This window comes from Puntigrus tetrazona, chromosome 14, assembly GCF_018831695.1.
Source record: "Puntigrus tetrazona isolate hp1 chromosome 14, ASM1883169v1, whole genome shotgun sequence".
NCBI classification, from domain to species: domain Eukaryota; kingdom Metazoa; phylum Chordata; class Actinopteri; order Cypriniformes; family Cyprinidae; genus Puntigrus; species Puntigrus tetrazona.
In genome coordinates this window covers 17327492-17354541 of record NC_056712.1, presented here as the reverse complement: position 1 = coordinate 17354541, position 27050 = coordinate 17327492, and the positions used below count along the sequence as shown (strand labels likewise).

At 37.3% G+C, this 27050-nt stretch overlaps 4 protein-coding genes across 6 annotated transcripts; 2 read left to right on the top strand and 2 right to left on the bottom strand.

The window, feature by feature from the left end:
* Nucleotides 1–5852: 5852 nt before the first annotated feature.
* Nucleotides 5853–9609, bottom strand: nek12 (NIMA-related kinase 12). Its single transcript, XM_043256765.1, has 4 exons — nucleotides 9512–9609; nucleotides 8185–9408; nucleotides 7811–8011; nucleotides 5853–7518 (listed from the first exon to the last, which is right to left on the bottom strand). The coding sequence occupies exons 2-4, from the start codon at nucleotides 9284–9286 to the stop codon at nucleotides 7361–7363; spliced, it is 1461 nt and encodes a 486-aa protein (XP_043112700.1). The 5' UTR covers nucleotides 9287–9408; nucleotides 9512–9609; the 3' UTR covers nucleotides 5853–7360.
* Nucleotides 9610–9980: 371 nt separating this feature from the next.
* On the top strand, nucleotides 9981–12947 carry pin4 (protein (peptidylprolyl cis/trans isomerase) NIMA-interacting, 4 (parvulin)). The gene is made up of 4 exons (XM_043256668.1): nucleotides 9981–10130; nucleotides 10471–10541; nucleotides 12028–12147; nucleotides 12544–12947. Exons 1-4 carry the CDS (start codon nucleotides 10094–10096, stop codon nucleotides 12700–12702), a joined length of 387 nt encoding a protein of 128 aa, XP_043112603.1. The 5' UTR covers nucleotides 9981–10093; the 3' UTR covers nucleotides 12703–12947.
* A 411-nt stretch (nucleotides 12948–13358) lies between these two features.
* Nucleotides 13359–24892, top strand: acsl4a (acyl-CoA synthetase long chain family member 4a). Of its 3 annotated transcripts, none has more exons than XM_043256823.1 (15): nucleotides 13359–13453; nucleotides 16224–16726; nucleotides 17587–17764; nucleotides 17943–18052; nucleotides 18853–18991; nucleotides 19173–19323; nucleotides 20225–20348; nucleotides 20462–20533; nucleotides 20616–20755; nucleotides 20851–21020; nucleotides 21144–21218; nucleotides 21820–22011; nucleotides 22113–22227; nucleotides 22350–22507; nucleotides 23167–24892. In XM_043256823.1, the coding sequence occupies exons 2-15, from the start codon at nucleotides 16388–16390 to the stop codon at nucleotides 23322–23324; spliced, it is 2121 nt and encodes a 706-aa protein (XP_043112758.1). In that variant the 5' UTR covers nucleotides 13359–13453; nucleotides 16224–16387; the 3' UTR covers nucleotides 23325–24892. The 3 variants fall into 3 exon arrangements, with proteins under 3 accessions (XP_043112758.1, XP_043112759.1, XP_043112757.1); XM_043256824.1 differs by having other exon boundaries at nucleotides 13391–13471; XM_043256822.1 differs by lacking the exon at nucleotides 13359–13453 and adding an exon at nucleotides 14477–14619.
* Nucleotides 24893–24925: 33 nt separating this feature from the next.
* nxt2 (nuclear transport factor 2-like export factor 2) lies at nucleotides 24926–27022 on the bottom strand. Its single transcript, XM_043256827.1, has 4 exons — nucleotides 26674–27022; nucleotides 26500–26586; nucleotides 26268–26412; nucleotides 24926–25200 (listed from the first exon to the last, which is right to left on the bottom strand). The coding sequence occupies exons 1-4, from the start codon at nucleotides 26686–26688 to the stop codon at nucleotides 25016–25018; spliced, it is 432 nt and encodes a 143-aa protein (XP_043112762.1). The 5' UTR covers nucleotides 26689–27022; the 3' UTR covers nucleotides 24926–25015.
* Nucleotides 27023–27050: the final 28 nt, after the last annotated feature.

The following is a 27050-nucleotide window of genomic DNA, read 5'->3' as shown; positions in this document are numbered from 1 at the left end:
CTGCTGTCGGCCTCTGCGCTCCCGAAAAGGACAAGAACCCTTCACGCATTCACAATTAGCCGAAGCAAACAACACTCTAATTGACAAGCTTCCACCATAAGGAGCAAGACTTGCAGACTTCTCCAGTCTGAGTAGTCAAGATATTTGACTAATGAGATCATTTGCACCACAGATCGCATCACACTGTCACAGGCTGGGTAAATCACAGACAGTCATACTGAGAGAAAATCTGAAGCATCTTTTGCTTCAGCTGGAATGACTTTTAAAGGAGTTTAGATTAAGGATGTTGAGATTAAAAAAGTATAAAGACGCTCGCGTTGGTGACAGGTGATTTTTTAGAAGTGTCTGTTTGCTTTGCCCTCAGGCATAATTATGCAAGTGAGGGCTGAAAAGGTTATGAGCATTCGCTTTCTGGCACATTGAAGATGCCTGCCATCACACTTTTTTTCGATAAAGGCAAATTAAAGTTGAAGTAATGAACTTTGCTTGCCTTCTAGACATTTATTTAGGTTTTTACTGTACTAAAAGGTTGTTATCTCCCATAAAGCCCAGCTAACGGGCAACATTCTCAGAACATTTTAGTAAGGTTTTTCATGTAACATTAATAGAATATTTGCTCAAATATATTTGATCTTAGTTATAACCAGAACCAGGCCAGTAGTTGGCGATGTTGCCTTGTAAAGAAACATTACATGTCTGGACCTATAGACTAAACATCTAAATCATATGCACATAACATCACTGTTTTCATAAATCTGTGTTTAAATGATACGATAACAGTATCATTTTCAAAAAGGTTATGCCACTAAAATGCCACTGTCATGTATATAAATGTTTTTAGTTGAAAACAGCATAAACACCATCTTAGTTTGGATGTTAGCAATGCTAAGTTAAGTTACTGTTAAAAGAAGTGCATTATAATATTGTGTAATTCTTTTCAAAAGTAACTAATTGCTTAGTTATTTTTTATGGAAACTAATGTTACAATATTTATTACTTTTTCACATCTTGCATTGGGGTTACTTGTTTGATTTTGTTCATTTAAAAAATCTATTTGTGGCAAATGTAAAAGCCCATTCACACCAAAGGTGAAATGATGACTGTACTGTAGAGGACGCAGCGCACGCAACCCTTTAAACGGTGCTGCCATTCTGGAATGCATGAAGAATAAAATGCAAGAAAAGAAAGTTCAGCATTTTCTTCTCAATATCATAAAAAGTAATTTTTGCTGATTAGTATGGTTGAATTGAATCAGTGAAGGTCAGCAGCAAACCCAGAAAGCGCACGTATGTCTGCAAGATGTCTGCTAAAGATCTTGATCTGGAAAACGTCTGCTGTCTACAGACGACTTTCAGGTGTCAGTTTTAACGTTCCAAAATCAGAAACATCTTAAAGACATCCAATAGATGTCTATTTGACATCTAAAAGGAAACGTCTTACAGATGTATTGCAGATGAGCAAACACTCTAAAGAATACGTCTTGCAGATGTAAATGCAGACATCTATTTGAGGTCTCGGAGATGTGCCTATCAGACAGGGCACTCGTTTCTTTGGGGGGGTGGGTTTTGTCATAATTACTGCAGGTTATACGAGTTATTTAATTCATTCTGTAATGAATTTGACAGTTTTTATTAATTTTGTGGAATGCTGAATCTGTTTTGTGCTGGTGAGATGAGCAAATGCATGGTAGAGCTACAGTAAGCATCATATTGACACAGAGCACGCAATGCCTTTGCACTTTGCCTTATCAAAAAAAAAGGTTGTTTTCCTGTAATTTAAAATAAAGTGTTAATATAATGCCGGTTTCTGCACACGTTGCAGTGGTAGGGGAAAGCTCAGCGCATTCCCAGATAGAAATCTTGGATCGAAAAGCGAAGTTGTCCATCAAGTTCCTTCTACAGATCTTCCATTTAGATAAGACTCATCTTTAAAATCTCTCCTGTTTCCACGCGACTGGGATTCCTCCAGAGAGAACGCTTCCAAAGCCCTTACAAAACCTCTACCACCCACTGAGAAAAAAGCAGGTTTTTATACTGCTGTAAAATGAAATATGAAGTAGCCTGTGGAGAATATGGTTTAGGACTAGAGGAATAATCATTGGAAGGACGAAAGCTGTCTTTGGTCACTGCGGAGGTCAGATCTGTTTGTCTTTGTCCAATCGTAAATACAAAAAGCACTTCGATTTAAGCTTGAGTTGAAACAAAGCTCCTGCATTCTCCCAACTTTTAATCTTATTGATTTATAGAGATTGTTGTCATTGTGAGCACTCATGCTTGCTGGATCTAAATCCATTTAGGAGGAGTTTACGATTTCAAAAGTGATGTTGCTTTTACACAGTTCAACAAAAAGTTATTGCTGAGAAATGTACAATTTAGACACAATATGGACAGTTATTGAAAGTGATTTTTGTGCTGCTGCCGAGCTTCAAACAATGTTCGAGCAATACAAAGAAGCGGTGTTTTTAGACAAATAATTTTTAGTGTACGACTCGATGACTCACTCATAAAAGCGGTATGGTATGAATGTGTGTAGCATGAATAAAAAATAACCCCTTTCTTGTTTTACAAAGTTTTTTTTCAGGTATTAGGTCTGATCGCATACAAATGTGATCTGAAGTAGAAAAGCGCTACCATGTTCCTCTACGGATGTAAGCTTCTAAGCTTTCAAATGTCAGACAGCTTCACTGTGAATTACGAGCGAATTCAAAAAACAAACACCAAGGAGATTGTAATGCTGAAGAGATGCCTGAGGGATCGCAAAACCACATTAGGTCTATTACTGTTCCAGTACATCAAACACTCCACTTTTGAGTGGTCCAAATTGTTCTGCACCATTTATTGTGAGATGTGGATCCAGCTCCTATGAGATACCTTCACAGGAAGATTATGGACCAGCAACCACAATCGCAGACTGGGAACAATACCCTTTAATATCACAATATTGTGCTCAGTGTTACCGGACCTCCAATAAACTGGATTAAAGGATCTGAGGGAAAAATTGATCTTGCATCCCGTAACCTAGAGGGCCTTTAAAGGCTTTCTCAGTGAGATAACTGTCACTGAAGGACAAAATACTATCCTTGAGACCAGAGAACGCCTGTCCGACTTAAAATACCAAATTTCTGTGATAATATCCATAGAATCCCTCATGTGCCAAGGCTGTCACTGTCAGAGCTTTGCACTCTGAGATCAATTTTACAAAGTTGGAAATTGCATTCTGCCAGTTTCAGCTTACGTCTGAAGGGCGTAAAGACCCTGTTCACCTCTCGTCATTGGATAATCCGCTCAGGAGCACACTACAAACTCCATAAAGTGCACTCTGTTGACACTGATCATTTACAAGGACATCTACAATAGCTCTTATTAAAGTGCCCCACTGCAACCCTAAGACTGGGCGGAGATCGAACCGAGACTCACACCTCAAGGTCTCCTTCATGTCAGGTAATAAAGTGAAATTATGTGCCATGACACTGCTTTCTAACATGTAATTGCTTTCGACCTGGTCTCATCATTTGTGATTAACGTGTCATGCAGGGTGAGGGGAAACAGGAGTGCTGTTCTCTAGTCACTCTTTACAGTACTTAGAATACTTCCCACTTTACAGTCCCTTGGTTAAAGTGAAACAGGTTGCTTTAAGGAGTCGCATTAAGTGGTGCTTTCTTTTTGAGAACCTGTTTTTGTATCAGAGAAAAAAAATAACAAAGGTTAACCTACTACGAGATAAATTTAAGATATATTGCAGTGTGTACAGTCAATTATGAGTCATAAAAACTAGTATAAGAAACAGTGTCACAACTGCAAGATTTAAAGTTACATTGTGGAGATACAAAGTCACATTGTGACTTTTAAAGTTCTAAAATGAAATTATGAGAAATAAACTTTGAGACTTTAGATTTTAAAGTCAAGTTGTGAAATATAATCAAAGTCGAGAGATGTAAAATTACATTGTGAGTTATAAAATCACGGTTATGAGAAACTGTCGCAGCTGTGAGATGTCAGGTCACACTGTGCTGATACAAAGTATTACACTGTTTATTATGTGCATTAAAAAAACATTGTGGTGGGCCGTGCATTTCCCACCCAGGCCTTCAGTGGTGTCCTACACGAACTAATTCTTCTTAATACAGAAACAATAATAAGACTGTGAAAACAAATAAGATTTACAGTGACGCTTTGAGTAGTACGCTCTCTGATCATCCAGTCAGAGGATGAGAAAATGCTGACGTTATCCTAAACTTGCTAGATGGCCCTGGGGCTGCCTTGAGAAGGCTTTTTCTGGTCTTGACCGGTCACCACTGCGTTTGATATTTAAAATCACATTGTGGAGAAAAAAATGTTTTAAACATGTAACATGTTTTTAAATGTAAATGTTTTTAACATGTAAAATCACAAAAAAGCTATTCAATAACTGACACAATTGCATATCTATTTTAATTTCTTGTATTATACGGCTGAAATGATCTAAAAAAGCTGAGCAACATTTAATTGGAGCATATGTTTATTCAAAGTAGTAACACCTATAAGCATATATTTAACAGCTGAACTGCAGTATAAATCTCTGCTGTACAATTTCATGGTTAGATTCATGTTGTACAATCCTGACATAAGCCATTCAGACAGCTGTTGTCGTAGTTATTTTTATCCTAGCGTCAGCTCAAGATGGCGAGATCAGGTAAAGTGCCATCAACCTTTCCTGTACATGTGGCTTTTACTCTTCCGCTGTGGATAAAGCATTTTGCTTTCATACACAGGCGTAGTTGACGAGTTATATGTAATTCTCGGCGCCGCTTTTAGTCCCTCTGGTCTTGGGTTAGAACAGGGCTGCTTTTCACAGGGAGATGGGGTTTATGATCTGTGCCGTCCCTGGAGACGCATCTGGAGCAGGTTAGAGTGCAGGCTACTGTCACCATCTTCCACCTCACTTCTCTAATACTTACTGGTCTCTGGAAACAATGGCACATCAATATTTTAGAGCTCTGACAAAAAACAGTCGGCCTGGAGGTTATTATTGTTTGTTGTATTCTGCTGCTTAGAAGAGGAGCAACATTTTTTATGCTGTAAGCTTTAATCTACAATGCCTTTTTTTCTTTACTTCCTTCCTATGGCCTTGAATGAATTTAGCCAAGTGGGTTAGATTTACAGCGCTGCGGAACTAATATTTTCCATAAAAATGTTTTCTGATAAGAAAATTAGGAATTCAAACATCCAGCTTTCAATGGAACAGTATGCTAATCTAGTCTATCTAGCAGAGAAATCTCACACCGTTGTAGGCCAGACATGTGCTGTCTATTAAAGGTCAGGGGAAACATGTTTGCCTGAGTTTCCTCCCATTCTCTCTAGAGCTTCCTTTCTCTTTGGAATATCATGACTTTTAAAGATGATTTTCCTGAATATGTTTCACTGTTCGCTAAACCCAAAAAAATGGCCTAAAAGAAAAACAAATGACAGAACAGCAATAAAAGACACTGTTGATGAACATATATGTACAAAAAAGTACAGTATTAAGATCTATGTATTTTTTTATTCAAATAGGATATTAAATAATAATTTAAAAAAATGTATTCCTATTAAAATTCAAATTCCTTTGAAAGCTTTAAAACACTAAAACCTGTAGTCTTTACATGTTCTTCAAATATTAATTTACACTACTGCAACCTTGATAGCAGCATGTCCAAATCTCATTTGGCTAGCAACACTACATTTCAATCCAATCAGGTTGTTAAATTCACGATTAAGTTAAAAATATAATTAGGACACACAAAGGAAAACAACAACACCATGAGTGAATAAAGAAAAGATCAACTTGTCATTTTTTCAGAAACTTTTTTTAATTTTCTTTCTAATGATGCGTCTTACAAACTCCAACTCAAAAACAAAGAAAGATTCTTAATTAGGACCCTAGCCTCATTTTTGAATAATATGCAAACAAAAAAAAAAAGCAAGAAGAAACACATTTGAGCTGAAGGGTGGAGCACTCATGCAGCAATCAGTCAATAATGCATCAAACTTAGTACTAAGCCCCGAAGACACAAGTGACAAGCTCCTCCAGTCCCTAGTTTTACTATGGATGAAATATTGACAGGTTTTAAAGTGACAAGGCACAGAGGTGATTGCGACTCAAAGCGGTCTCAGGCCTGTCTGCATCTATTCTGGTCTCTCATCCACTCAATGCATAGACGGATAAATAAAGAAACACACTGCAATCCATCAGGCTTATGGAAAAAATGTTTAAAGCGCTATCCTGAATTACTCCTCTATCCGTGCTTTACTCTTTCCAGGACATGACATGAAAAATAAATGTATTTTATGGGAATGACTTTGCATTTTTAATGTTCTAAGTTGTCTTGCTTTAATTTTTTAAGTTTGTAACGTAATAGCTGGAGGTATTCTACATCTGTTCCACTCCATCTGTAAAACACACACTTGTTTTGACATCAACATGGCCTTGATTTCTGATGAACAAGGATTCGCATGTCTTTACTGAAGACCCTTTTGGTATAAAGTACTTGTGGACCATAATAATTCTGAAAAATTATTTAAATACAATATAAAAACAGACCCTACCTGGAACTGATGCAATTTGAGAATTTGTCTCTAAATGTCATCAATACAATAAAGAGGTATAAAAAAAACTAAATGCGAAGACCATCTACAGCTAAAACCTCATTATGTGAGGACATCGATGTCTGGCAAAAGAAATTGATGCAGCTTTCCCATGCTAGCGCTGGCTTGATAACACACTTTCCTCTAGAGGCAGATTGTCAACATTCCTAATGAAATACAATACAGGGTCCTTCATACAGTTACACATGGCAGTTTCTTGATCACATGCTAATTCCCCATAGAAATAATCTGGGCAAGTTAAAGGGAAAACGCCTTAAGTGGAAAACAACTGCAGCTGTGGCCCATAAATTTCCAAATTCAGCAAATGTCTCTTGAAATGCGCACAAGATATCATCCACTATTTTTACATTTACAAGCATCGTTTAATGAATATGTTGAGAGATCATTTCTCAGACCTGTGCAGAAAAATGGGTTACATCGACTGCGTGCTACCGTTAATGAATTTCTGTTTTCACTATATAGTGAATTTAAAATGCAGCAGTTTTATGCTTTAGTCCCTGTCATGTGACTAATAGTGTCGAGATGGGAGACTATGATGTGCTCATTTTCTGGATTGGTGTGTTTAAGCAAGACTACAATTTCTTACTACAGAGTGCCACCTACTGGTTACACGAGGCAGCACTTTCTAAGGAGTACTGAATTCCTAATGCAAACGTCCCGTTTTTTTTATGTCAAATATTTACAAGACCTCATTATTTCATAATATTACTTATAATTAGCATATGAACAGACATGATTCAGCATGTGGTCTCTTGGTCAAGGTTGAAAATGAGGTAGCAGGTCTCCAGATGGTCTGTGCCGATCATGTGCTGGAATTGTGGCTGCAGGTCTTCTGGCGTGAGTCCATTTAGAAAGTGCCCGCTGATTTCCTCATAGACCGAGGCACCAACATCTTCTACAAATCCAGAAAGCAGAAAGGCATTTAGTATGCAGAAACACTCTTCAGAACCAGATTTGTCGTGTATCTGCAGATGTACTAGATTTATATGACGCAAGACCAAGTCTATGTGACATTTTTCAATTATTTTAATTTTTTAAAAGCTCTGAAACAAAGATAATCATGTACCACTGCAACCTCGTAATTATGTAAAAACCTCATTTGACTGTGATACATCATCATTGATGTAAAATACAATTAAAACAAAAGAAGGAAACAAAAAGAACCTAATTAAAATGCGCACGCTCACCCATGTATTTCTCTTTTAACACTTTCATCGTGACAGAAAAGCCGCCTGCATCTTTGAGTTCCAGTTCTACATCAAGCATGTCGTTCTCTGAAACACAGTTCATGGCGTCTCTGGCGTAGCTGACCACTTCAGCCAGGTCATCATCCTCGGCTTCTTCAAAGTCATCTGGATAGTCAGAGATGTCTTCATCTTCAGACACAACTGTCAAAAAGGGAAGAAAAATACGTGCAGAGAACCCTCAAAGGTGTTGGAAAAGCCAGGAAAAATATGAAATCATTGTTGAATCACCCTCAGCCTACGCCCGTTGCCTTGGAAATATAACCCCAAATAATAAAACAATTGAAAATATTAATATGATTACATCACACTCTTACCACTTGATTCCTCAAAAGCCTCTTCAGCCACATTGGCGAGGCTGGAGGACACGTCTTCTCTATAAACTTCCTCTGAGGAGGCACAGCTATCATGTTCATCAAAGTCCTCTGAATAATCAGACTCTGTTCCTTCATGAAACACTTCCTCCTCAGCACCGCATGACGTCTCCGTTTGCAGAGCTGAGGCGCTATCTGTTCTTCTTTCCATAGTTGCCATTTCTCCATTAAAATCTTCTTTTGTTTGAGGTCTGGATTCAGCATTCACCTTCGTAAGTTCTTTCTCCTGATACGCAATGAAGTTTCCCAGATGTTCTTGCATATAGGTCATGCTAAGTAGATTGCTCGCACTCGGTCTATTCTCAGGGACCAAGGACAGCATTTTCTCGATTAATATATGGATGCCTTCTGAGTACCTCTGGGGGATCTGGGTGTACTCTCCTTTTATGATTTTGTAAAACAGACTCAGGAGATTTTTAGCTTCGAAAGCTGGTTTGAGGGCACAGAGCTCATATAGCAGGCATCCAACAGCCCATATGTCAGATTTGGTGCTGTATGGGACATCCTGACACAGTTCGGGACTCAGATAACTTGGGGTTCCCACACAAGTGGAGGCCATATCGAGTGTGTGGTTCATGATCTTTGATATTCCAAAATCTCCAAGCTTTATCACGCCTCTCTTGGTTATCAGCACGTTGGAGGGCTTGATATCTCTGTGAAGGATTTTTTCAGAGTGGATGTAGCTGATGGCCATGACCACTTGCACAAACCAGTCCATGATTTTGCATTCTGCGAAGTACTCCCCGCTCTTCTGCTCTTTAATGTGGTCGTCCAACGTCCCACCATCGCAATAATCCATAACAATGTAAATATGCTCATTAGTCGTGTCAAAGAAAGTGTCGATCCATGTTATAATATGAGGGTGCTTTAAGCTCCTGAGAATATCTGCCTCTTGCAACACAGCATCTTTGGTCTTTGTTTTTCGGGAACTGTCGACGTGTATTCTCTTGACTGCGCATAATTTCTTTGTATCGACATTTTTCATTAACATCACAACACCTGCTCCTCCTCTGCCAAGAGTCAGGACTTTATCATAATTCTCCATGACCCTTTGAATTCACTGAACATGTTCTTTATTCATTTGCTGATCGCAGGAACGTTTCGTTTGTGCCACTGAGAGCTGGATATGATTATGGCCACTTATCTTCTGGATAAGAAATGGTCTGTCTGAAGAAAACAACAGATATGTAACGTATGCAAAGAACATTAAGCAAGCCTTTAGTAAATCGACTGAAAGCTGAGACGAAAACATATTTAAATGTTTTATTACCTGTAAGTCATCATGTCTTATTGACAAAAACTAGTCTAATTTATGTGCTTTTAAAATAACGCGTCGTTGAACTTCGTTGAGTCAAGAGCAGAAGGCGGTTGTGTTGTCTTTTTGTTACTATGGCAACAGCTGCTTTTCAGCAAACGGCAATCTGATTGGCTCTGATCAATAGCCGCCTAAAGGCGAATTACTTGTTTAATTTAAGGGATGCGTGCGTCGTTTAAAATATAAATGCTTAAAACACTGAACATTTGAATATATATATTTTTTATTTTTTAGCAAACAATTTTAACAATAAAAAAAAAATGAAAATACCGAAAACTCTTCACAATCACACCATTTCCACTTATATATGTGCAAAGTGAAATATTTCAAACGTAGTACATTTATTTGCCTTGGCTCAATTGTTGTATTTGCGTGTGTAGTTTACCGCTCGACGCATACTGAAATAAAGTATACCGTAAAACTGTTGGCTGAAAAGTTGCTGTGTAATATTCAGTCTAACCGCGTGGGAATCTGAGTTCTGCTTTGTGCTAGGAATAGCTGAAGTGGTAATACACATCCGACACGAGGAGGTAGAAAATGCCACCAAAAGGAAAGGGTGGCAAAGGTGCCAAAGGTAAACAGTTAGTACTTGGCGGTGCAGAAACAAAATCTAACAAACCAGACCATATCGACATTTATAGCACATCATTTGACGTCTGCGCTAATGTTTATGCTAGCTAGCTTGCACTGTTTGTGACTAGCAGATTGTAGGCATTGTTACACTCTGCTGTATTTCTGTCTTTCCACAAGACCAAGTAGTGTTAAAGTGTGAAATGCGTGAGGAATGTGCGAGTCGCTTAATATGGTTATTTAAAAAAAAATCTTAATGTGTCAAGTGTAGCTACATACAACTGGATAAGCATTATCTGAATAGCATAACTGTAAGATGCTAACGTACATTTACATTTGGACAGGGGCATCTGCTTCAGGCAGTGGGGACGGGGATAAGAAGGAGAAGGCTCAGAAAGGAGGTACAGCTGTAAAGGTAAACGTACTGCATTTTGTATCTGCATAAAAATGTTACAAATACTGGGCTTTTAAACTGTAAATGTATGTATGTATATATATATATATATATATATATATATATATATATATATATATATATATATGTGTGTGTGTATGTATGTGTATATATATATATATATATATATATATATATATATATATATATATATATGCTTAGAAAAATATTAATATTAATCGATTCTCATTTTTATATAACGATCAACTCTTTAGAATATGGCTACGGTTAATCTGGCCTGTTATCAGTTAATGGATGAAACGTTGAAGGGCACTTCCTATTCAATATATTGCAATAAGCATGTGCTTTGGTATTTAAAAAAAGGTCTCACTTTTCAAATTCTGTCTATATACAGATAGTTCTGTAATTCTGTCTATATACAGATTCTGTCTATATGGCTTATCATCTGAAGACAAGCTAAAATAAAAGTACAACTTCACCATCCCTATCCTGTCTCATGTAATAGCTCAATCAGTGTTTAATTCACTCAAAGATATCAATATAATGTCTTGACAATAGGCACGTAACTTCACATTCAGGCTACCTCAGAAAAATATATTTTGTGACTCATTAGTCAGATAGAAAAATAAACTGTAGGGAGTGGCCTTTTGCTAAATATATGCAACCTAACATATTAATTTAAAAATTTACTGTTCTTCAATGTTTACTTTGTTTGATTAAATCTCTTAAATCTAAATTAAAGCTTGTTTGTTTGTTTTTTATCGCAGCCACCATTATGTTTCTTATTAAGTAAAACAAAAAAAAAAAGACTGAAGTAGGAATTGTAACTCTATTATTTTAGATTTTTTATTTATTTATTTTTACATTCTCTTACATATTTTACAGCATTACAGATTTTTTTCCTTGAGGGGAAAAAAAAAAATATATATATATATATATATATATATATATATATATATATATATATATATATATATATATATAGAACTGATAAAAACAACGTTACTAAAACTGAAAAATAAAAATAAAACTGGATATAGCAGTGACAGAGTTGCACAATATAATATAATACATATAATGTATACTTTTTTTACGGCATTAATAACATCAACTTCATTGATTCCAACTTCACTGAAACACATTAATGTGTGTATATGAATATTAAGCTATTTATATTAATAAATGTGTACCTAAATGTAGTTTATAACATTTTATATAATATACATAACATTGATTAATAAAAATTCGACTACCGTTTTCACATTTTACATTTTAACAGTCTGGCACTGTCTGTCTTTGCTTTTAAATGAACCATGTTGTTTTGTCATTTTTCATGTAGTACGATATGCGAATGATTGCACCGTTCAAAAAAGCCTTAAGTATCTTTAAATGAATGATTCGAAGTCACATTTTTACTTCCAAACCACCGTGATAAAAATGTTTGTTGATTATGTATCGCTCTCTTTTTTGCCGTATTTTCTGATAGGTTCGGCATATTCTGTGTGAGAAGCATGGTAAGTGCATGGAAGCAATGGAGAAGCTGAAGTCTGGCGTGCGCTTCAGCGAGGTGGCAGCGCAATACAGTGAGGACAAAGCCAGACAAGGAGTAAGACATTTTTTTATGCATTAAAAACAGTGGATTAGTAGTAGTAGTAGTAATGTAACTTGCATGATGTGGAGTTAAAAAGAAACCTGTACTTCCTGTTGTAGGTGCTATTTGTTTTTTACCAGCAGATGGCATTCAGTGCACTATCCGTGCTGGAAAATCCCTCAGAATCTAATTTGCATAGGATACTAACCGCATATTATTTCTATGGAATTTTCATAACACTAACGTACAGCCTTTCTGTATAATTTCAGTTCCAAATAAGTTATATACAATAATATATTTTAGTAATAATAATAAAAAGGTGTTTATCAGGTGTTATGCTCTTTTTTTTATAAGTATCAAGACAACCTCAACAACGGCTTGTGTAGTTTTAAAGTTGTGATTTGCATTCAGGGTGACCTTGGCTGGATGACAAGAGGATCAATGGTGGGAGCGTTTCAGGATGCAGCGTTTGCACTACCCATCAGCGCTATGGACAAACCTGTATACACTGACCCTCCTGTGAAAACAAAGTTTGGGTATCACATCATCATGGTGGAAGGCAAAAAATAAATGGACTTTACTGCTTGATTTTGTGGTAAAATTGCCTTTGGGTGAACTACAACACAGCATTTACAACATACCAACATTTTTCAGTCATTAAAGATTGTTTTTTATATCAATCAATAAATCAATCATTTTTATTTATATAGCGCTTTTAACAAAACAGGTTGAATCAAAGCACTATATATATATATATATATATATATGTCACCATGTAAATAGCCGCCAATAAAAACTTGATCTTAATGAGCAAACTGTTCTGATGAATTTGACTCATTGTTGGGTTTTTTTTTTTTTTTTTTTGCAACATCCTACTGCCTTTAAGCCTTCCATCACTACTGATGCTTTCCATAGGCAACATAAATATAATATTTTTAAACTACACAACAAGAATATGTGTATATTATATTATCCTGAAACGCTAACAGTAATTCGCCTTGAGTCTAGAATATGCTGCAATTAGCTTTTTTTTGCGATTATTTGCTTATCGATTTGTGAAGCTACGTGACAAGAGGTGTCTTTTAAAAGTGTACTATTAATAATATTAATAGTAGAACGATTATAGCCGTGACCTGAAGTGCACTACCAGTAACAGGAAGTCAGCGATGCGCTTTCGCTTCATTGTCTAGACCTTATTGGTTGAAAAATATGGAGTCAGATGACGCAATATTTCCGGGTGTAACAGCACGCGCTGGAGGTAACTGTCGGTCATTGCGCTTGGCAGCGGGAGAGACTGAAACAACACAAACCGGCTCGGGAGGTAAGAGACTAAAAGCCGGTAAGATTTAACCCGGCTTCGTTTTCTAGCCAGCTGCTCCTATAACCTTAACCCCGCAGTGATACTGAACGAGGGGACCGTTTTCATTTCTGTCTTGTTTACTGCGACAACTTCGCATACGGTTGAAAGCGATAAAGGAAACGCTAGCTCGCTAACGACGGGCTGTTTAATCGAATTTGAATATCGCGTCATTACTGGCTCTGAATGAAGGCTGAAGTGTGTGTGAATAGAGTTTAAATGGGTGATATTTTAATATGAGGTTTCTGGGTGATGGAAACGCATGTCTTGGCATCCCTCATCATCATCATCATGATGGTGATGCTGCGTTTGACGTTTCGCATCCGACAAAGAGCGCCATCATAATTTTCTCCACATTCGCAAGATCAGACTAGACGCGATGTAAGAGCTTTACCGGAGTTCATCAATCGGAAATCGGTCGTGCTGCATTTATTAAGACGAGCCGTTTCCACGGTGATGAACGGAACACGTGTAGCCGCGTCTCCGGAGCCGAGGCGGCGTTTTGAAAATGTGATCGCGCCCAAAACTGATGGAAATATATTTTAGATATCTCCGAGGTCGTAAAACCTTGTAATCGAACTATTAGCTAAAGTACCTTTTATTGATGTTTTTAGTTTAATGTTTACAGAAAGTTAGACTTGTTGCCACGTTATCATCAATGAATTGCGCTAATATTTGTATAGGAGTGGTAGCCCCAGACTTTCAACGGCGGTATTTGTGTGTACTTTAAACGTGTACATTCAGGTCAGCTTGTCAGGACATGGCCTTCTAGTAAACACAGGTGGGTTTCTTAAAAGATGATGACAAAGATAATGGGATCAGATCCAGAATCCAATCATTCTGTTCCCGTCCAGTGTGCGTCCACCTGCTGAAGATGTGGTCAGTGAGTGGGGTGAGCCGCAGGGATTGATATCATTGGCTGTCTCTGCTGACTGACCACTCTCACCAGGCTTTAGGGTTCGCACCGAGTATAACCTTTGTACAGGTTTCAGCTCATCAGGGCAGATTAAAAAATTGCATCAGTCAGCAGCACCTATTGTTTCTTTGTAAGTTAATTTGTTGTTAGTTGATGTAATTAACTTTGGATGAGCGGGCGGAGCATTAATTAATTTGATATTCCCAGAGTGAAGGTATGTGAATGTTTGAGCACTGGGTATTTAATTGTAGACTATTTTTTTCCTACCTTGGTTTTACATTTTGTTTAAACGTTAAATGATAGCAGTAGTCATTTTAGTTTTTATTATGTCATTTTTTTAATCATTTATATTATGTATTTTATAATGGCAGTGTCTAAATTCATTTATAGTACTTAAACTTCAGTTGATTTAGTTTTAATGCAAAACGTTCTGTTTGTTTGTTTGCCATAACAAAAATAAATGTCTCATTGTTATATGCCAGATTGGTAATATTGGCGCATCCCTAATATATATTTATAACAGCATTGCCGAGTGAAGTTGGTGGTCTTTCTGACACTTTTATATTTTAATACGATTTATATTTTATATTTAGCAAATTGCAAAATCAATAGGCTCTATATTTCTCCTGTGAAACTCTATAACGGCGATGTCTGCATTCACTTGAGTTTTTCTTGTTTGTTTTTTGTATTTTTATTTAAACAACAAGAGTTAACTAAATTAAAAATGCATACATACGCTGGGTGACCAGTAGGTGATCTTTCTTATACTTGCAGACATTTGTTTTGCCCAAGCCATGAACATTATATCAGGCTGTGGATTGTGTCAACAATACATGCCATTTCACCGGGACTGATTACAACCTGATCTCTGAACCAAAATGTTGTCAGTCTAAACAAACAAGAAAGCGCTTACTAACTGCCGTAGTAAAAGAGCTTCGGTTATCTGCTGTTATTGAGTGTCTTGCTGAGTCAGTGGAGTATGTCCTACTTTAACCTTTTGCCATTAGCTCATACTTTTGCAACAGCCACGCAGTTGGTCACACTTGTCTTCACCGTCAGTAAGGACGAGGGATCAAAATTCAAACACAATTCCCAACTTGGCAGCACTGTAACTGGAATATGCAAAGCTATGTAAATCTTCTAGGTCTTTGTGTAACAGTAGTGTTAAGGTGATCTTGTTTCTGTTCATATATATATATATGTATGTGACTCATTTCTACTTCCTTAATCTGGCGCCAGTCTTGTGATCAAGACCTTATCTTCTTGACTCCTGAGATGAAGTTATCTTAAGCCAGAGTTCACTTACGTGGCTAATGACGGAGATAAAGCGTTTAACCGCTAATAAACAGATTTGTTTGAATCATTTGGGGTTTTCCTTGAAAATCTAAACCATGTCCTTGACATTTCTGCCATGCCGTACCAGCAGCTTGAACAAGTATAGATAGGACAAGTATATCAAGTTTCATCTGTGCAAACATTAATCGGTGTCTGTCAAGCGCTTAATGTAATATCATGCCCTTCGTCAGTCCACCCTGTCTTAAGGCTAGAGCAGCCTCCGCAGGATGTTTGTGACTTCATGCTAGTCGTTAAATGAGAACCAGAGAGACACTGTTCACTGGCCTGGAATGTGTCTTTTGTGCGGCGCATGTGACCACGTCCTCTAATAAGCCTCGCTTGTCTCATTAAAGCAGCTGAATGAATACAAACGGTTCCGCTTGAAGCCTCAAGCTCGATATTCTCGTAGAAATGTCTCGTAGGGCTGTTGAGTGCGATTTAATAATATACGTTTCCTTCATTTGTTACTGTCATTCTCATCAGGTTGTGCATTTTGGAGCTCCATATCAGACACTTGGCTAATCTTTCTGAACTTTGATCTGGGATCCTTAGTTGGACACAGGGCAACAAACTCGTCTATCTCAGGCTTGGCCTGATCGCTTCATCTTTCAGTCACCTTCAGCTCTGCAGCAGACGTGTGTCTGAACATGGACCCGAGTACCGTTCTCTTGCTCCCAGTACGTGTAGTAGTGTGGCTCTACTCTGTCTTGAGCTTTCTACCATGGTACTTCCTGACGGGAGCTCAGAAAAAGAAAGCCCTGGCAAAGAGGGTGAAATCAAAATCGACGACCGGTCAGTCTGAAGGGCCGTATCGTTCCGTGGATCGCTTCGACTCCCTGGTCACGGAGGACTTCGCTGGAAAAGACACCCTTGATAAGCTGTTTAACTATGCGGTGGAGCGTTTCAGTAAAGCGGACTGCCTGGGAACCAGAGAAGTTTTGAGCGAAGAAAATGAGATTCAGCCAAGTGGGAAGGTCTTCAAAAAGGTATGTCCTTCTCTGACATATTCTGTAAGGCTATGCTCATAATGCAAGCTGAAGTGCCTAATTCAAATTTTCTGCTCTAATGCAATTTATTTAGTGAGGTTGTTCATATGACCCTTTTAATTTAGCTCATATCAGATGCTGGTCTAAACAAACGACTCTCCTAACCTGGCCTGCATGCATAAATTACAATAGTAACATCTTAAATTTTATATATATATGTGTGTATATGTATATGTTCTTTTTTTTTATTCTCACCCAAGCAGCATTTTTTTAAATACTGTAAAATGTCTTTATAATTTGAAATGTTTTATTTTTATTATTATAATATTTTAAAATTAAATATTTTAATGAGTCGTTTGCTGCTAAGGAAACCTTTATTTCCTTATTTGAAATGGAATGTGAAAAAGAAACGTAAAAGTTTTACTGTGATATTTGATCAATTTAATGCATTCATGCAGAATGTAGTCAAAAATGTAGTCAAAATGAAGACCTATATTTTAAATTTTGTTTGTAAATATTGTAATTATGTAAAAATTACATTTTAATATAATATTAAAAACTAACTTGCATTTTATTATAGCTTGTGTTTATGGTTCACGCCAAGATTAAGTCAATTATAGAAATCATGTTAATCAAATAAATTCCTACCTGAGGGTGAAGTCACTTTGGAAAACATCTGCAATTTCCACATATATAGTTGGGGATCGTAAAAACAGGTGAATTGAAAATGTCAGATTCAGTATTCATTTTGGTACTGACACCGTCATCCAACATTTGGGTCGCATTCAAATGCAATGTGAGCATTGCCAAAATTACCATATGTTGAGAAAGGAATAAAAAAGGTGTTTTTGTCTTGGCAGTTAATTCTTGGAAATTATAAATGGCTGTCCTATGAGGAGATTGACACTCAGGTCAGTCAGTTTGGGAGTGGACTGGCAGCACTAGGCCAACAGCCAAGAAGCACCATTGCAGTCTTCTGTGAGACACGGGCAGAGTGGATGATCACGGCTCAGGCCTGCTTCAGGCGCAATTTCCCATGTAAGGAAATAAATTATTTTTGCTCTCACTTTCTCTCTTTTTCCCAGAAGGAAAAATTATTTCAAATGAGTCATAGGTTTTTTCCCCTTCATGCTTTAATGCGATGGCGCATAGATGTACTGTGAAGGTATTGTGCTTGTCGTAATCTCCTTTTATCCGTTTCATGTGGTTTTTGTAGTGGTCACCTTTTACGCAACTCTAGGAGAAGAGGCAGTTGCTTTCGGGTTGAATGAGTGTGGAGCTACGCACCTGGTCACCAGCATGGAATTGCTGGAAACCAAACTGAAGGTGAGCTTAAGACAGCGATGTAACTGTTTTAGGGTTTCACTGTGCGGCTTTCACTACAGATTCACAGCAAAACAATAAATTGCTTGAGTTGAGTTGATTTGAAGTGAATGGGTTAAAATGACAGGGCCATTGAATCAGTGGCAACTTAGCATGCGTTTCAGTTCCATTTTCTATGCTAAAACCAGCCATATAACAAAAAAACTCGCAGCGCTTTTAAACAAGACTCATAAGCTCATAGGTTATTAGTTTGATTCACTGAATGAACTCACTGAATCAGTTAGAACATTTGCCAGATTAACATCTGACTCATTGAATCGCGTGTCTTCATATTCAGTCATGTTTGACTCAGTGAATAACTTCTATATAAAAAAGGTTTTAACAGTAACAGCAAGTCATTCCCTGTTCTATAGGTTAAATACGTGCCCCTTATGTCAGGTGACCAAAACTTAATGTCATGACCTGTTCTAATGCCAATGTCAACTTGACATAGAATCCTGTCAAAAGCCGATGTTGAAATTTTGTTGGTTTTAAGGTGTGGTATTAAGTAACTGAAATTCATACCAGCAACTATGGACTGCATGGATGGTTAACATCAGCTTTAATATATAACACAATTTGATGTTATTTTTGTTGGCTTGAAGTCATCACATCATTTTTTTTTTTAATACATCAGTCAGATTGTTAAACCAAAGTTTAAATTGAAGTCTGGTGCCACCTGGGTTTACTTGCCATGCCACTTAAACTATTTAGAATTTTTCATGGAATATTCTATTTTCATAACCATTTTTATTCCCCTACAGAGTGTTCTTCCACAAATCCCCAGACTGAAGCACGTCATCTATGTGGACAGGAAGAGCATCAGCACAGCGGGATATCCACAGAACATTCAGATCCACAGCATGCACTCTGTGCAAGAGCTGGGAGCCAAGCCAGAAAACCGTAAGAAAGGGCACCAACTTTTACGGCTGACATTTTATTTATATGCTAATTAACCTTTTCAGTGATTGACTGTAGTTTACCCACAGTTCACCCAAGCAATATTGACCTAAATAGGGATTTGAGATGTAATAGATTCATCTCTTTCACCAGAGGAGAAAACAATGTGCTCTTTGTGTTGCAGTGAGCAGACCCATACTGAAGCCTGTCCCGTCAGACCTCGCTGTTATTATGTACACCAGCGGCTCCACCGGTAGACCCAAAGGGGTGATGATCATTCACAGTAACCTGATCGGGGGCATGGCAGGACAGTGCGAGAGGATACCTGGATTAGGGTGTGTATAAATATCAATCGGGCGCCACAGTAGCCACACAGTTTTTTTTTAGCAGGCTTGGTTCTGAAAGCATTAAATATAGTTTATAATATAGTTTTTTCACATACAGCTAAAAATCCTTACTGCTATGAGCCAAAATGAAACCTCCTAGTTATGTGAAAGGTGAAACACACACAATTATACACTTTTTTTTTTTTAATTCCCTAATTAGAAGCAAATCTGAATTTGTAAATCAGATAAACACACAACATTACAAGATTTTACAGCTTTAGTGAGAGAAAGAACTACAATCCTATAAAGCATTGCCAATTATATAATAAAATTAAAAACAATGGAGAAATGTATTAATTTATATGAATTCATATATATATATATATATATATATATATATATATATATATATATATATATATATATATATATATATATATATATATATATATATATAAAAAATATTATATGTAAAATATTATATGTAAAGTCATGTTTTCCATTGTGCATATCAAATAATCTCATTCAGACTGCAGTTGGGCAGTTTTGATTAGGTGAAAATAATAACTAAAATACACAGCTAAATAACAAAATAAAACACAATTTTATTTTATATAAAAAAAACTGAGTTATCTATACATATAAATTAAATTGTTTAAAGCTGATGATACACAAGGCAACATTTTAAACCATGTTGCTTAGGCACTTTCGGATGTCTCAAAAAAAGCGTATACCATAGATTAACAACCCTGTAGCTCACAGTAGGTCTGTCTTTAATGGTTTAAACATTACGTCTAAAGATCTATTCACAAATGGAAAATATATATTTTTACTTAATTGTTGCTTTCAATTAGTTTAACACCTGCCTGACTGAAATGCTAATTAGTTTTGTTTTAATATGCCTCCACAGACCAAAGGATACGTATATTGCCTACCTTCCTCTTGCTCATGTGCTGGAAATGACGGCTGAGATCTCGTGTGTCACGTACGGCTGCAGGATTGGCTATTCTTCACCACAAACACTGTCTGATCAGGTACCACACTTCAGTTTATTACAGGATCAGATGAATACAGTCACACAAATTTATAAGGTTTTTACAATGCAGTCATGTCTGATGATTGAATGGCTTTTCTTTTTGTTTCGTAGTCAACTAAAATTAAGAAGGGAAGTAAAGGTGACTGCACCGTGCTGAAACCTTCTCTAATGGCCGCCGTACCTGTAAGTCTGCCTCGAAACATTTTCACCTGGTTTTATTCAAATCAGTCACCTTGAGTTCTCACGCTCCTGTTTCCTCTGTCAGGAAATAATGGACCGGATCAATAAGAACGTAATGAGCAAAGTGCAGGAGATGAACTGCGTGCAGAGAACCCTGTTCAATCTGGCCTACGACTACAAGCTCGAGCAGATCAAGAAGGGTTACGACGCGCCCCTGTGCAATATGTAAGAAGAGATTAAAATAGGCCTTCGGTTAATCACATTTGCTCTTATTAATGAGTCTGGAGTTTTAATCGTCTTTTGTTCCCTCATGTGTTCAGTTTGTTTAAGAAAGTCAGAGCTCTGCTGGGTGGAAATGTACGGATGATGCTGTCCGGAGGAGCCCCTCTGTCTCCCGCCACGCAGCGCTTCATGAACATCTGCTTCTGCTGTCCTGTTGGTCAGGGTTACGGTCTTACTGAGACCTGTGGAGCGGGAACTATAACAGAGGGTAAGGAGTCCTTCTACATCTGGACGTCTTTTTCCAGTCTGTTTTAATATCACTTTTTCGGGGAAAATCGTCAGAGCTCAATCTCAGTGTGCAGTAATGATCATATCATCTTATGTTGTGCAGTTGCTGACTACAGCACAGGACGAGTTGGAGCTCCTCTGATCTGCTGTGAGGTCAAACTCAAAGACTGGGCAGAAGGTACATACTTGTTCATATCTTAAAGACTTGATCTATCAAACATCTCCAAAAATAAACGGCTAAGAAATACTTCACCATTTCCGGAGCTCATAACAGTAGAGCACAAAGGTCACGGGTTTAAAGCTCAGAGAATGCATGAACTGATCATGTATCTCAGGCCTCGTTTACACTGCCAGTAAAATGTGACCCAATTCCCTTTTTTTCCTCACATGTGGCACAGATCGGATCTGTTATATGACAGTGTAAACAGGAACAAAGTACGTGCATGCGGATATTTCCAGATCGGTTTCAAGCCTGATTCATATGTAGTAATAAATCAGATATGGTCCAATGCCACTGTAAACGGGCAGAAACCGCGCATCAAGACTTTGCCAATATATGTTAATCTAACATTAAAAAGAGGAGAAAATCAATGCACTGCTTTTGTATTTTTAATAATCAATTTGTTTGTGATGAACACACTGAAGTGGTGTTTACATTTGATGATTTGTTTTTCGTACATGAATGCTTCTGTTTAGATGTAAAACGATAAAGGTAATGCATTATTTGTTTCTATCTAGGCTATTAGTTACAGCTGTCGTGATTTCTCCTTATACTTTAGGTGGCTATACGAAGCATGACAAGCCTCATCCACGCGGTGAGATCCTCATCGGAGGTCCTAATGTGACCATGGGCTACAACAGGACCGATGGCTGTAATAATGAGGACTTCTTCGTGGATGAGAACGGTCAGCGGTGGTTCTGCACTGGTGATATCGGAGAGGTGCACCCTGACGGCTGTCTCCAGATTGTCGGTATGTTTAGGTTCAGCAGCATACGGACATCTTGTTCAATTAAACGCGTACGTTTATGTTATCTGTCTCTGTTATTCACATCTATTGTGTGTAATGCCTAGATCGTAAGAAGGACCTTGTGAAACTACAAGCTGGAGAGTACGTCTCTTTAGGCAAAGTTGAATCAGCTCTGAAGAACTGCTCTCTCATTGACAACATCTGCGCTTACGCAAACAGGTTCGTATGCTCTGCTTTGTCTGACGCATATGGGATGTTACTGACCCTAACAAAGGGTTCTCTCTTTAGAACAGCAGACGTACTGTATACTGATCTCTTTTCTCTCTCTCTCTGCCCACCAGTGACCAGAACTACGTTATCAGCTTCATTGTTCCTAATCAAAAGAAGCTGACAGCTCTTGCCAATCAAAAGGGCATTGAGGGCACATGGGAGGAGATTTGCAATCACCCAGTTATGGAAAGGGAAGTTCTAAGAGAAATTAAAGAAGTTGCAACTTCAAGTGAGTAAAACTTATAGTATTTGTAGCAGCAAGGTATGTGGTGTGAAGGCTCAGAATGACTTAAGTGCTTATGATGTGTGTGTGTGTGTGTGTGTGTGTGTGTGTGTGTGTGTGTGTATAATATACACACGTAAAAAAAATAATAAAATAAAATAAAAAAATATATATATATATATAATAAAATGTGCTTTTCTTTATCATGTGAATTAAAATTTTATCATAATATTTATCATTTTCAGTATGCCAATTTTAATAGAAATATTTTATATATATATATATATATATATATATATATATATATATATATATATATATATATATATATATATATATATATATATAAAATATATTATTATTTATTTATTTTCTTTCAGTGATGCCAAAAAAAAAATTCCTATAAATGTGCTTTTAAAGCAGCACAACATTTTTTTTTACATGGATAAAATGGTGTTTCTTCTTGAGCAATAACATTTTAGAATGATTTCTAAAGATCAGGTGACTCTGAAGCCTCGAATAGTGGCTGCAAAAAATTCAGCGTTGTTTTTAATATTTTAACAATATTACAGTTTTTACTGTATTTTCTATTGTATACATAGTAGTGGTGATGTCTAAAATGTGGATTCAGAGCATGTCTTCTAATGGTCTTCCCATCATTGTAGTTAAACTCCAGCGCTTTGAGATACCAGTTATGGTCCATCTGAGCCCAGAGCCTTGGACCCCTGAAACAGGCCTGGTGACAGACGCATTCAAACTGAAGAGGAAAGAACTGAAGAACCACTATCTCAACGACATCGAAAGAATGTATGGCCACAAGTAGGACCACTTTCACAGCCAAAGACGTCTTCATCAGCTCCTCGCCGTGCGACATTGCTGTATTTCAATAAATGTTAAACACCTATTGCCACAACTTCCACCACTGCCCACTGCTTAGTGATGCGCACAAATTTTCAAAAACGAACAATGTATATGTGTTTTTATTCATGAGCTTTGTGGGCTTTTCATTCAGAGCTCTGTAGTCTTTCTGCTGTGAAAATAGTTTACAATTGAGGTTGTAGCTGATTAGCTTGAGAGCTGTTGGGTAAAGGACGGTATTCATCTTATCCAGCATAAAGCATCCACTAATTTCTCTTTTTAGTATAAAAAAAAAGAGTCACTTGTGAAAAGGATTTCATCCATACAACAGCGATATACTGCCATCACTTTGCGCTTTCTCTTTCTTTTTGAACGGGTGAAATTCTTTTGTTTGTAAAAAAAAATGTACACTTTGTTTGGATGAATAGAATTTGAGAACACAGGCCGCTAGCTGAGGTGAAGTCTTTGCACTGCGGAACTCCGCCTCCTCGTAGACGCAAGTAACACGTAGTGATGTTTCTGTGCCTTCTGATTGGTCACCGTTTTAAACGTCAATTCCTTATCGGCTGCAAACGTAGAATTCGATTCCTGTGCTTAACTCATGCAGTGCATTAGGAGTTAGTCTTCATAATGGTTGGAAAACATGTTTTTTATACACTTGTGAGATTTGTTTTTTTTTTTCTCTCTTGTTACGAAAATGTCACTGAATTGCAATGTTTTGAAATACTAATTGATACATTTGATAGTAAATGCATGCTCATGGATTGACTCAGGACGGGTTGAGATGACTGGCAAGTGGTTTATTGCTCATTCTACCTGTTTGTTAGAGTAACTCAAATGAAGGGAACATTTTTTTAGAAATTGTTTTTCCCTCTCAAGCCAGAGGTAAAGTTTGTATTACGTATGTGCGATCTTTTCATACCACTCATTTTACTGTTAACAGTGTCTGATTGTCTGCAGGCTTTTAATATATTTGGTAACGTGTCATTAAACCAGTCTTCAATGCTTCATCTACAAAGCTGAAAAGGAACAAAAAGAAAGCGTTTAGAAGTTCAAACAAAGAACATGAATTTCCAAGTTGAGGAACCCTTGTCAGTCGGTGAATATTGTATTCTGTATTTTAATTTATTTGGTCAAACCTAGACATTTCATTTGAACCCTCGTTGAATTTATGTTGGGGTTTTTTATTTCACGATCTGTACAGGCACTGTAACTTTGTTAACCCTTCGGTTACCAAACGTCTCGTTCTAGAAAGTGTTTTATTTATAATTGTTTTGTCATTTGCACTATTCTTTTCGTCAGGGATTTTTAGCCATCGTTAACTGAATAGCCATTAAGCCAACAAATTCAGCAGTTTCTACCCCACCCCGCAGCCCTCAGGGTTCCAGTCACCACAAACCAGACTCTACAGCAGTCAAATGTTTGCATTGAGAAATCGTGTATTCGCTTGTAGAATGTTCTATGATGCTTATTTATTGTGGTTCACTGTACGTTTTATTTGCCGAGGACAAGTAAAGTCGTTTTCTACTCAAATTGTGTGGTATTCCATATAAGAAGCAGTTTAACGTCGATGTTTTTATTTACAGAACATATTAAATTGCAACGAGTTCACAAAAATGAAAATAAAAAGCTATACAAAACATCTGAAGCTACAATTCAGTTCGCCCAGTCCTGAAAGCGAAAGCAATCGCTTGCGATCTTCCACACGGGCTGGTCGCTGTTAGGAGAGGCTTGGGCGGTTAATAAGAAATTCTGGTTGAAGAATCTCTGTTTGTTTCCATCGAACTTCACTGAGCCAGCTGTAACCACCAACAATGTCATTTGGCCTTGAGTTGCTTGTTCTGAGGGGGGAAAAAATGATAGGAAAACATAGGTATTATTAATACAGTCATAATTGAGACATGGGACAAAAAAACATGTCCACAAATTGCAACTGCTACTAGATTTAAAAATAACTAAATATTAACATTTTTATAGAACGTATTTAACAATTATCCCCTTCAAACTTTTTTTAATCATTCATCATATCAAACCTATGACACTTGTGAAGACAATATGCCCACAGAGAAGGGTTCAATCATCAAGTGGATAAAAATGTTTTTTAAAAATGAAAAAGACATGAAAAGCAACATTTAATTGTTCACGTGAAAGCAAGGGTTTTCAGTGACGCGTGCATGTATGCAAGGTTTCAAAGTTGTGCCCCCTACTTTTTGTTAAGACTGTTCATTAAAACGTAATAAAATCAGGAAATATCAAGGGCAGCTGTCACTAAAGGACCCCTCAGAGGTTCCACCTCTGCAGAGTACATCACTGTCAGACAGGCTCTGCTAAGTTTTATCACCTTAGAGTATTTTAAATCCTAACGTTATTATTTCGTGTCATAACAACAATGTCTAATTTCTGAGCAAATCACTTGAAATGTTTAGATAATTTTATGCTCCTTATTTCACGGTTCCTTTAGCAGCTAGCATCAACAGGAAAAAAAGGAAAATTTGTATGATTTCATGTATGATTTTTAAAATTACATACACGTGACTTAAAAGCTTAATAAACAATAAAACGCTCTTTGTTGTGTTAATACAATAATTGATTGATTCGGTGTATTGGACAGTTGAATATTTTGATAATGTCATTACATTTTATACATGTCTGTGGAACTGATGCGAGTGTAATCTGTTAAAAACATGTTTAACATCTTGAATGTTAAAAAATAAAGTTGAAATTATATTAGGAGGTTGCATTAAAGCATAACTCAATGCATACAAGATGCATAACTCACAAAACATATAAGATGCATAAATGCAGTTTACACATTAGTACAAGGTTTTGTTTTTCCGATTTTGCCCCAATTCTCAAGAATGACTGAAGATTTTAAACATGATAACAGCATATGGTAATACTTGCATACCGTGCACGGGCTGGCAGTCAAGAGATTGCACTTGAAATTCACTGGAAGGGAGAGACTCGAAGAACTCGCTGAGAGCATCGTGACCCGTGACAGCGTTTCCATTCCACACCAGCGTTGCTTTGTCCAGATACAGCCTCGTCAGATTCTGAAATCGTTCATTTGTTATCATTAGCCGTTAAAACGCAAAGGCAAGTCAACATAACAGAGCAGCACTCGCGGTTCAAAGTCATACCCTCCTTCTCTTGTCCATGCAGTCGTAATAGATATTGACGAACTCGTCCGAGTATCTGCACGACTGATCGACCAGAGTCCTGAAGTCCTGATCAGCGAACACAATTGATGAGGACAGTTACGAAACATATTTGCATAAGCGTTTAGACGAGCGTTAGCATCGGCGAACACTAACCACAGTCGAAGCCATGAGCGCTTCACCGATCTCCCGCCGGCGGTTTCGTGATGTTCGGTCGTTGCGAGAATTTCTTACCGAAACTACGAGCAAAACATAAAACAACCAGAGCGATTTAAAACGTACGCACGCGCCAGATGGAAAAAACAGCTGCGCGGGAAAATGCGAGTTGTGTGAGAAAATAACAGATTTACGCCCGCTTGGAAACGGATTGTATTCGGTGTGAAACGATATCAGAATTGTGCTCTTTTAGTTTAATAAACAAATCCCACATCAAGAAAAATGTGCTCAAACGCGTGTGTCCCCCGCGATTATCGTTCCGCCGGAAAACTACACCGTCGTTCTAAGTTCCCACCAATAGGAGGAATAAAATACAA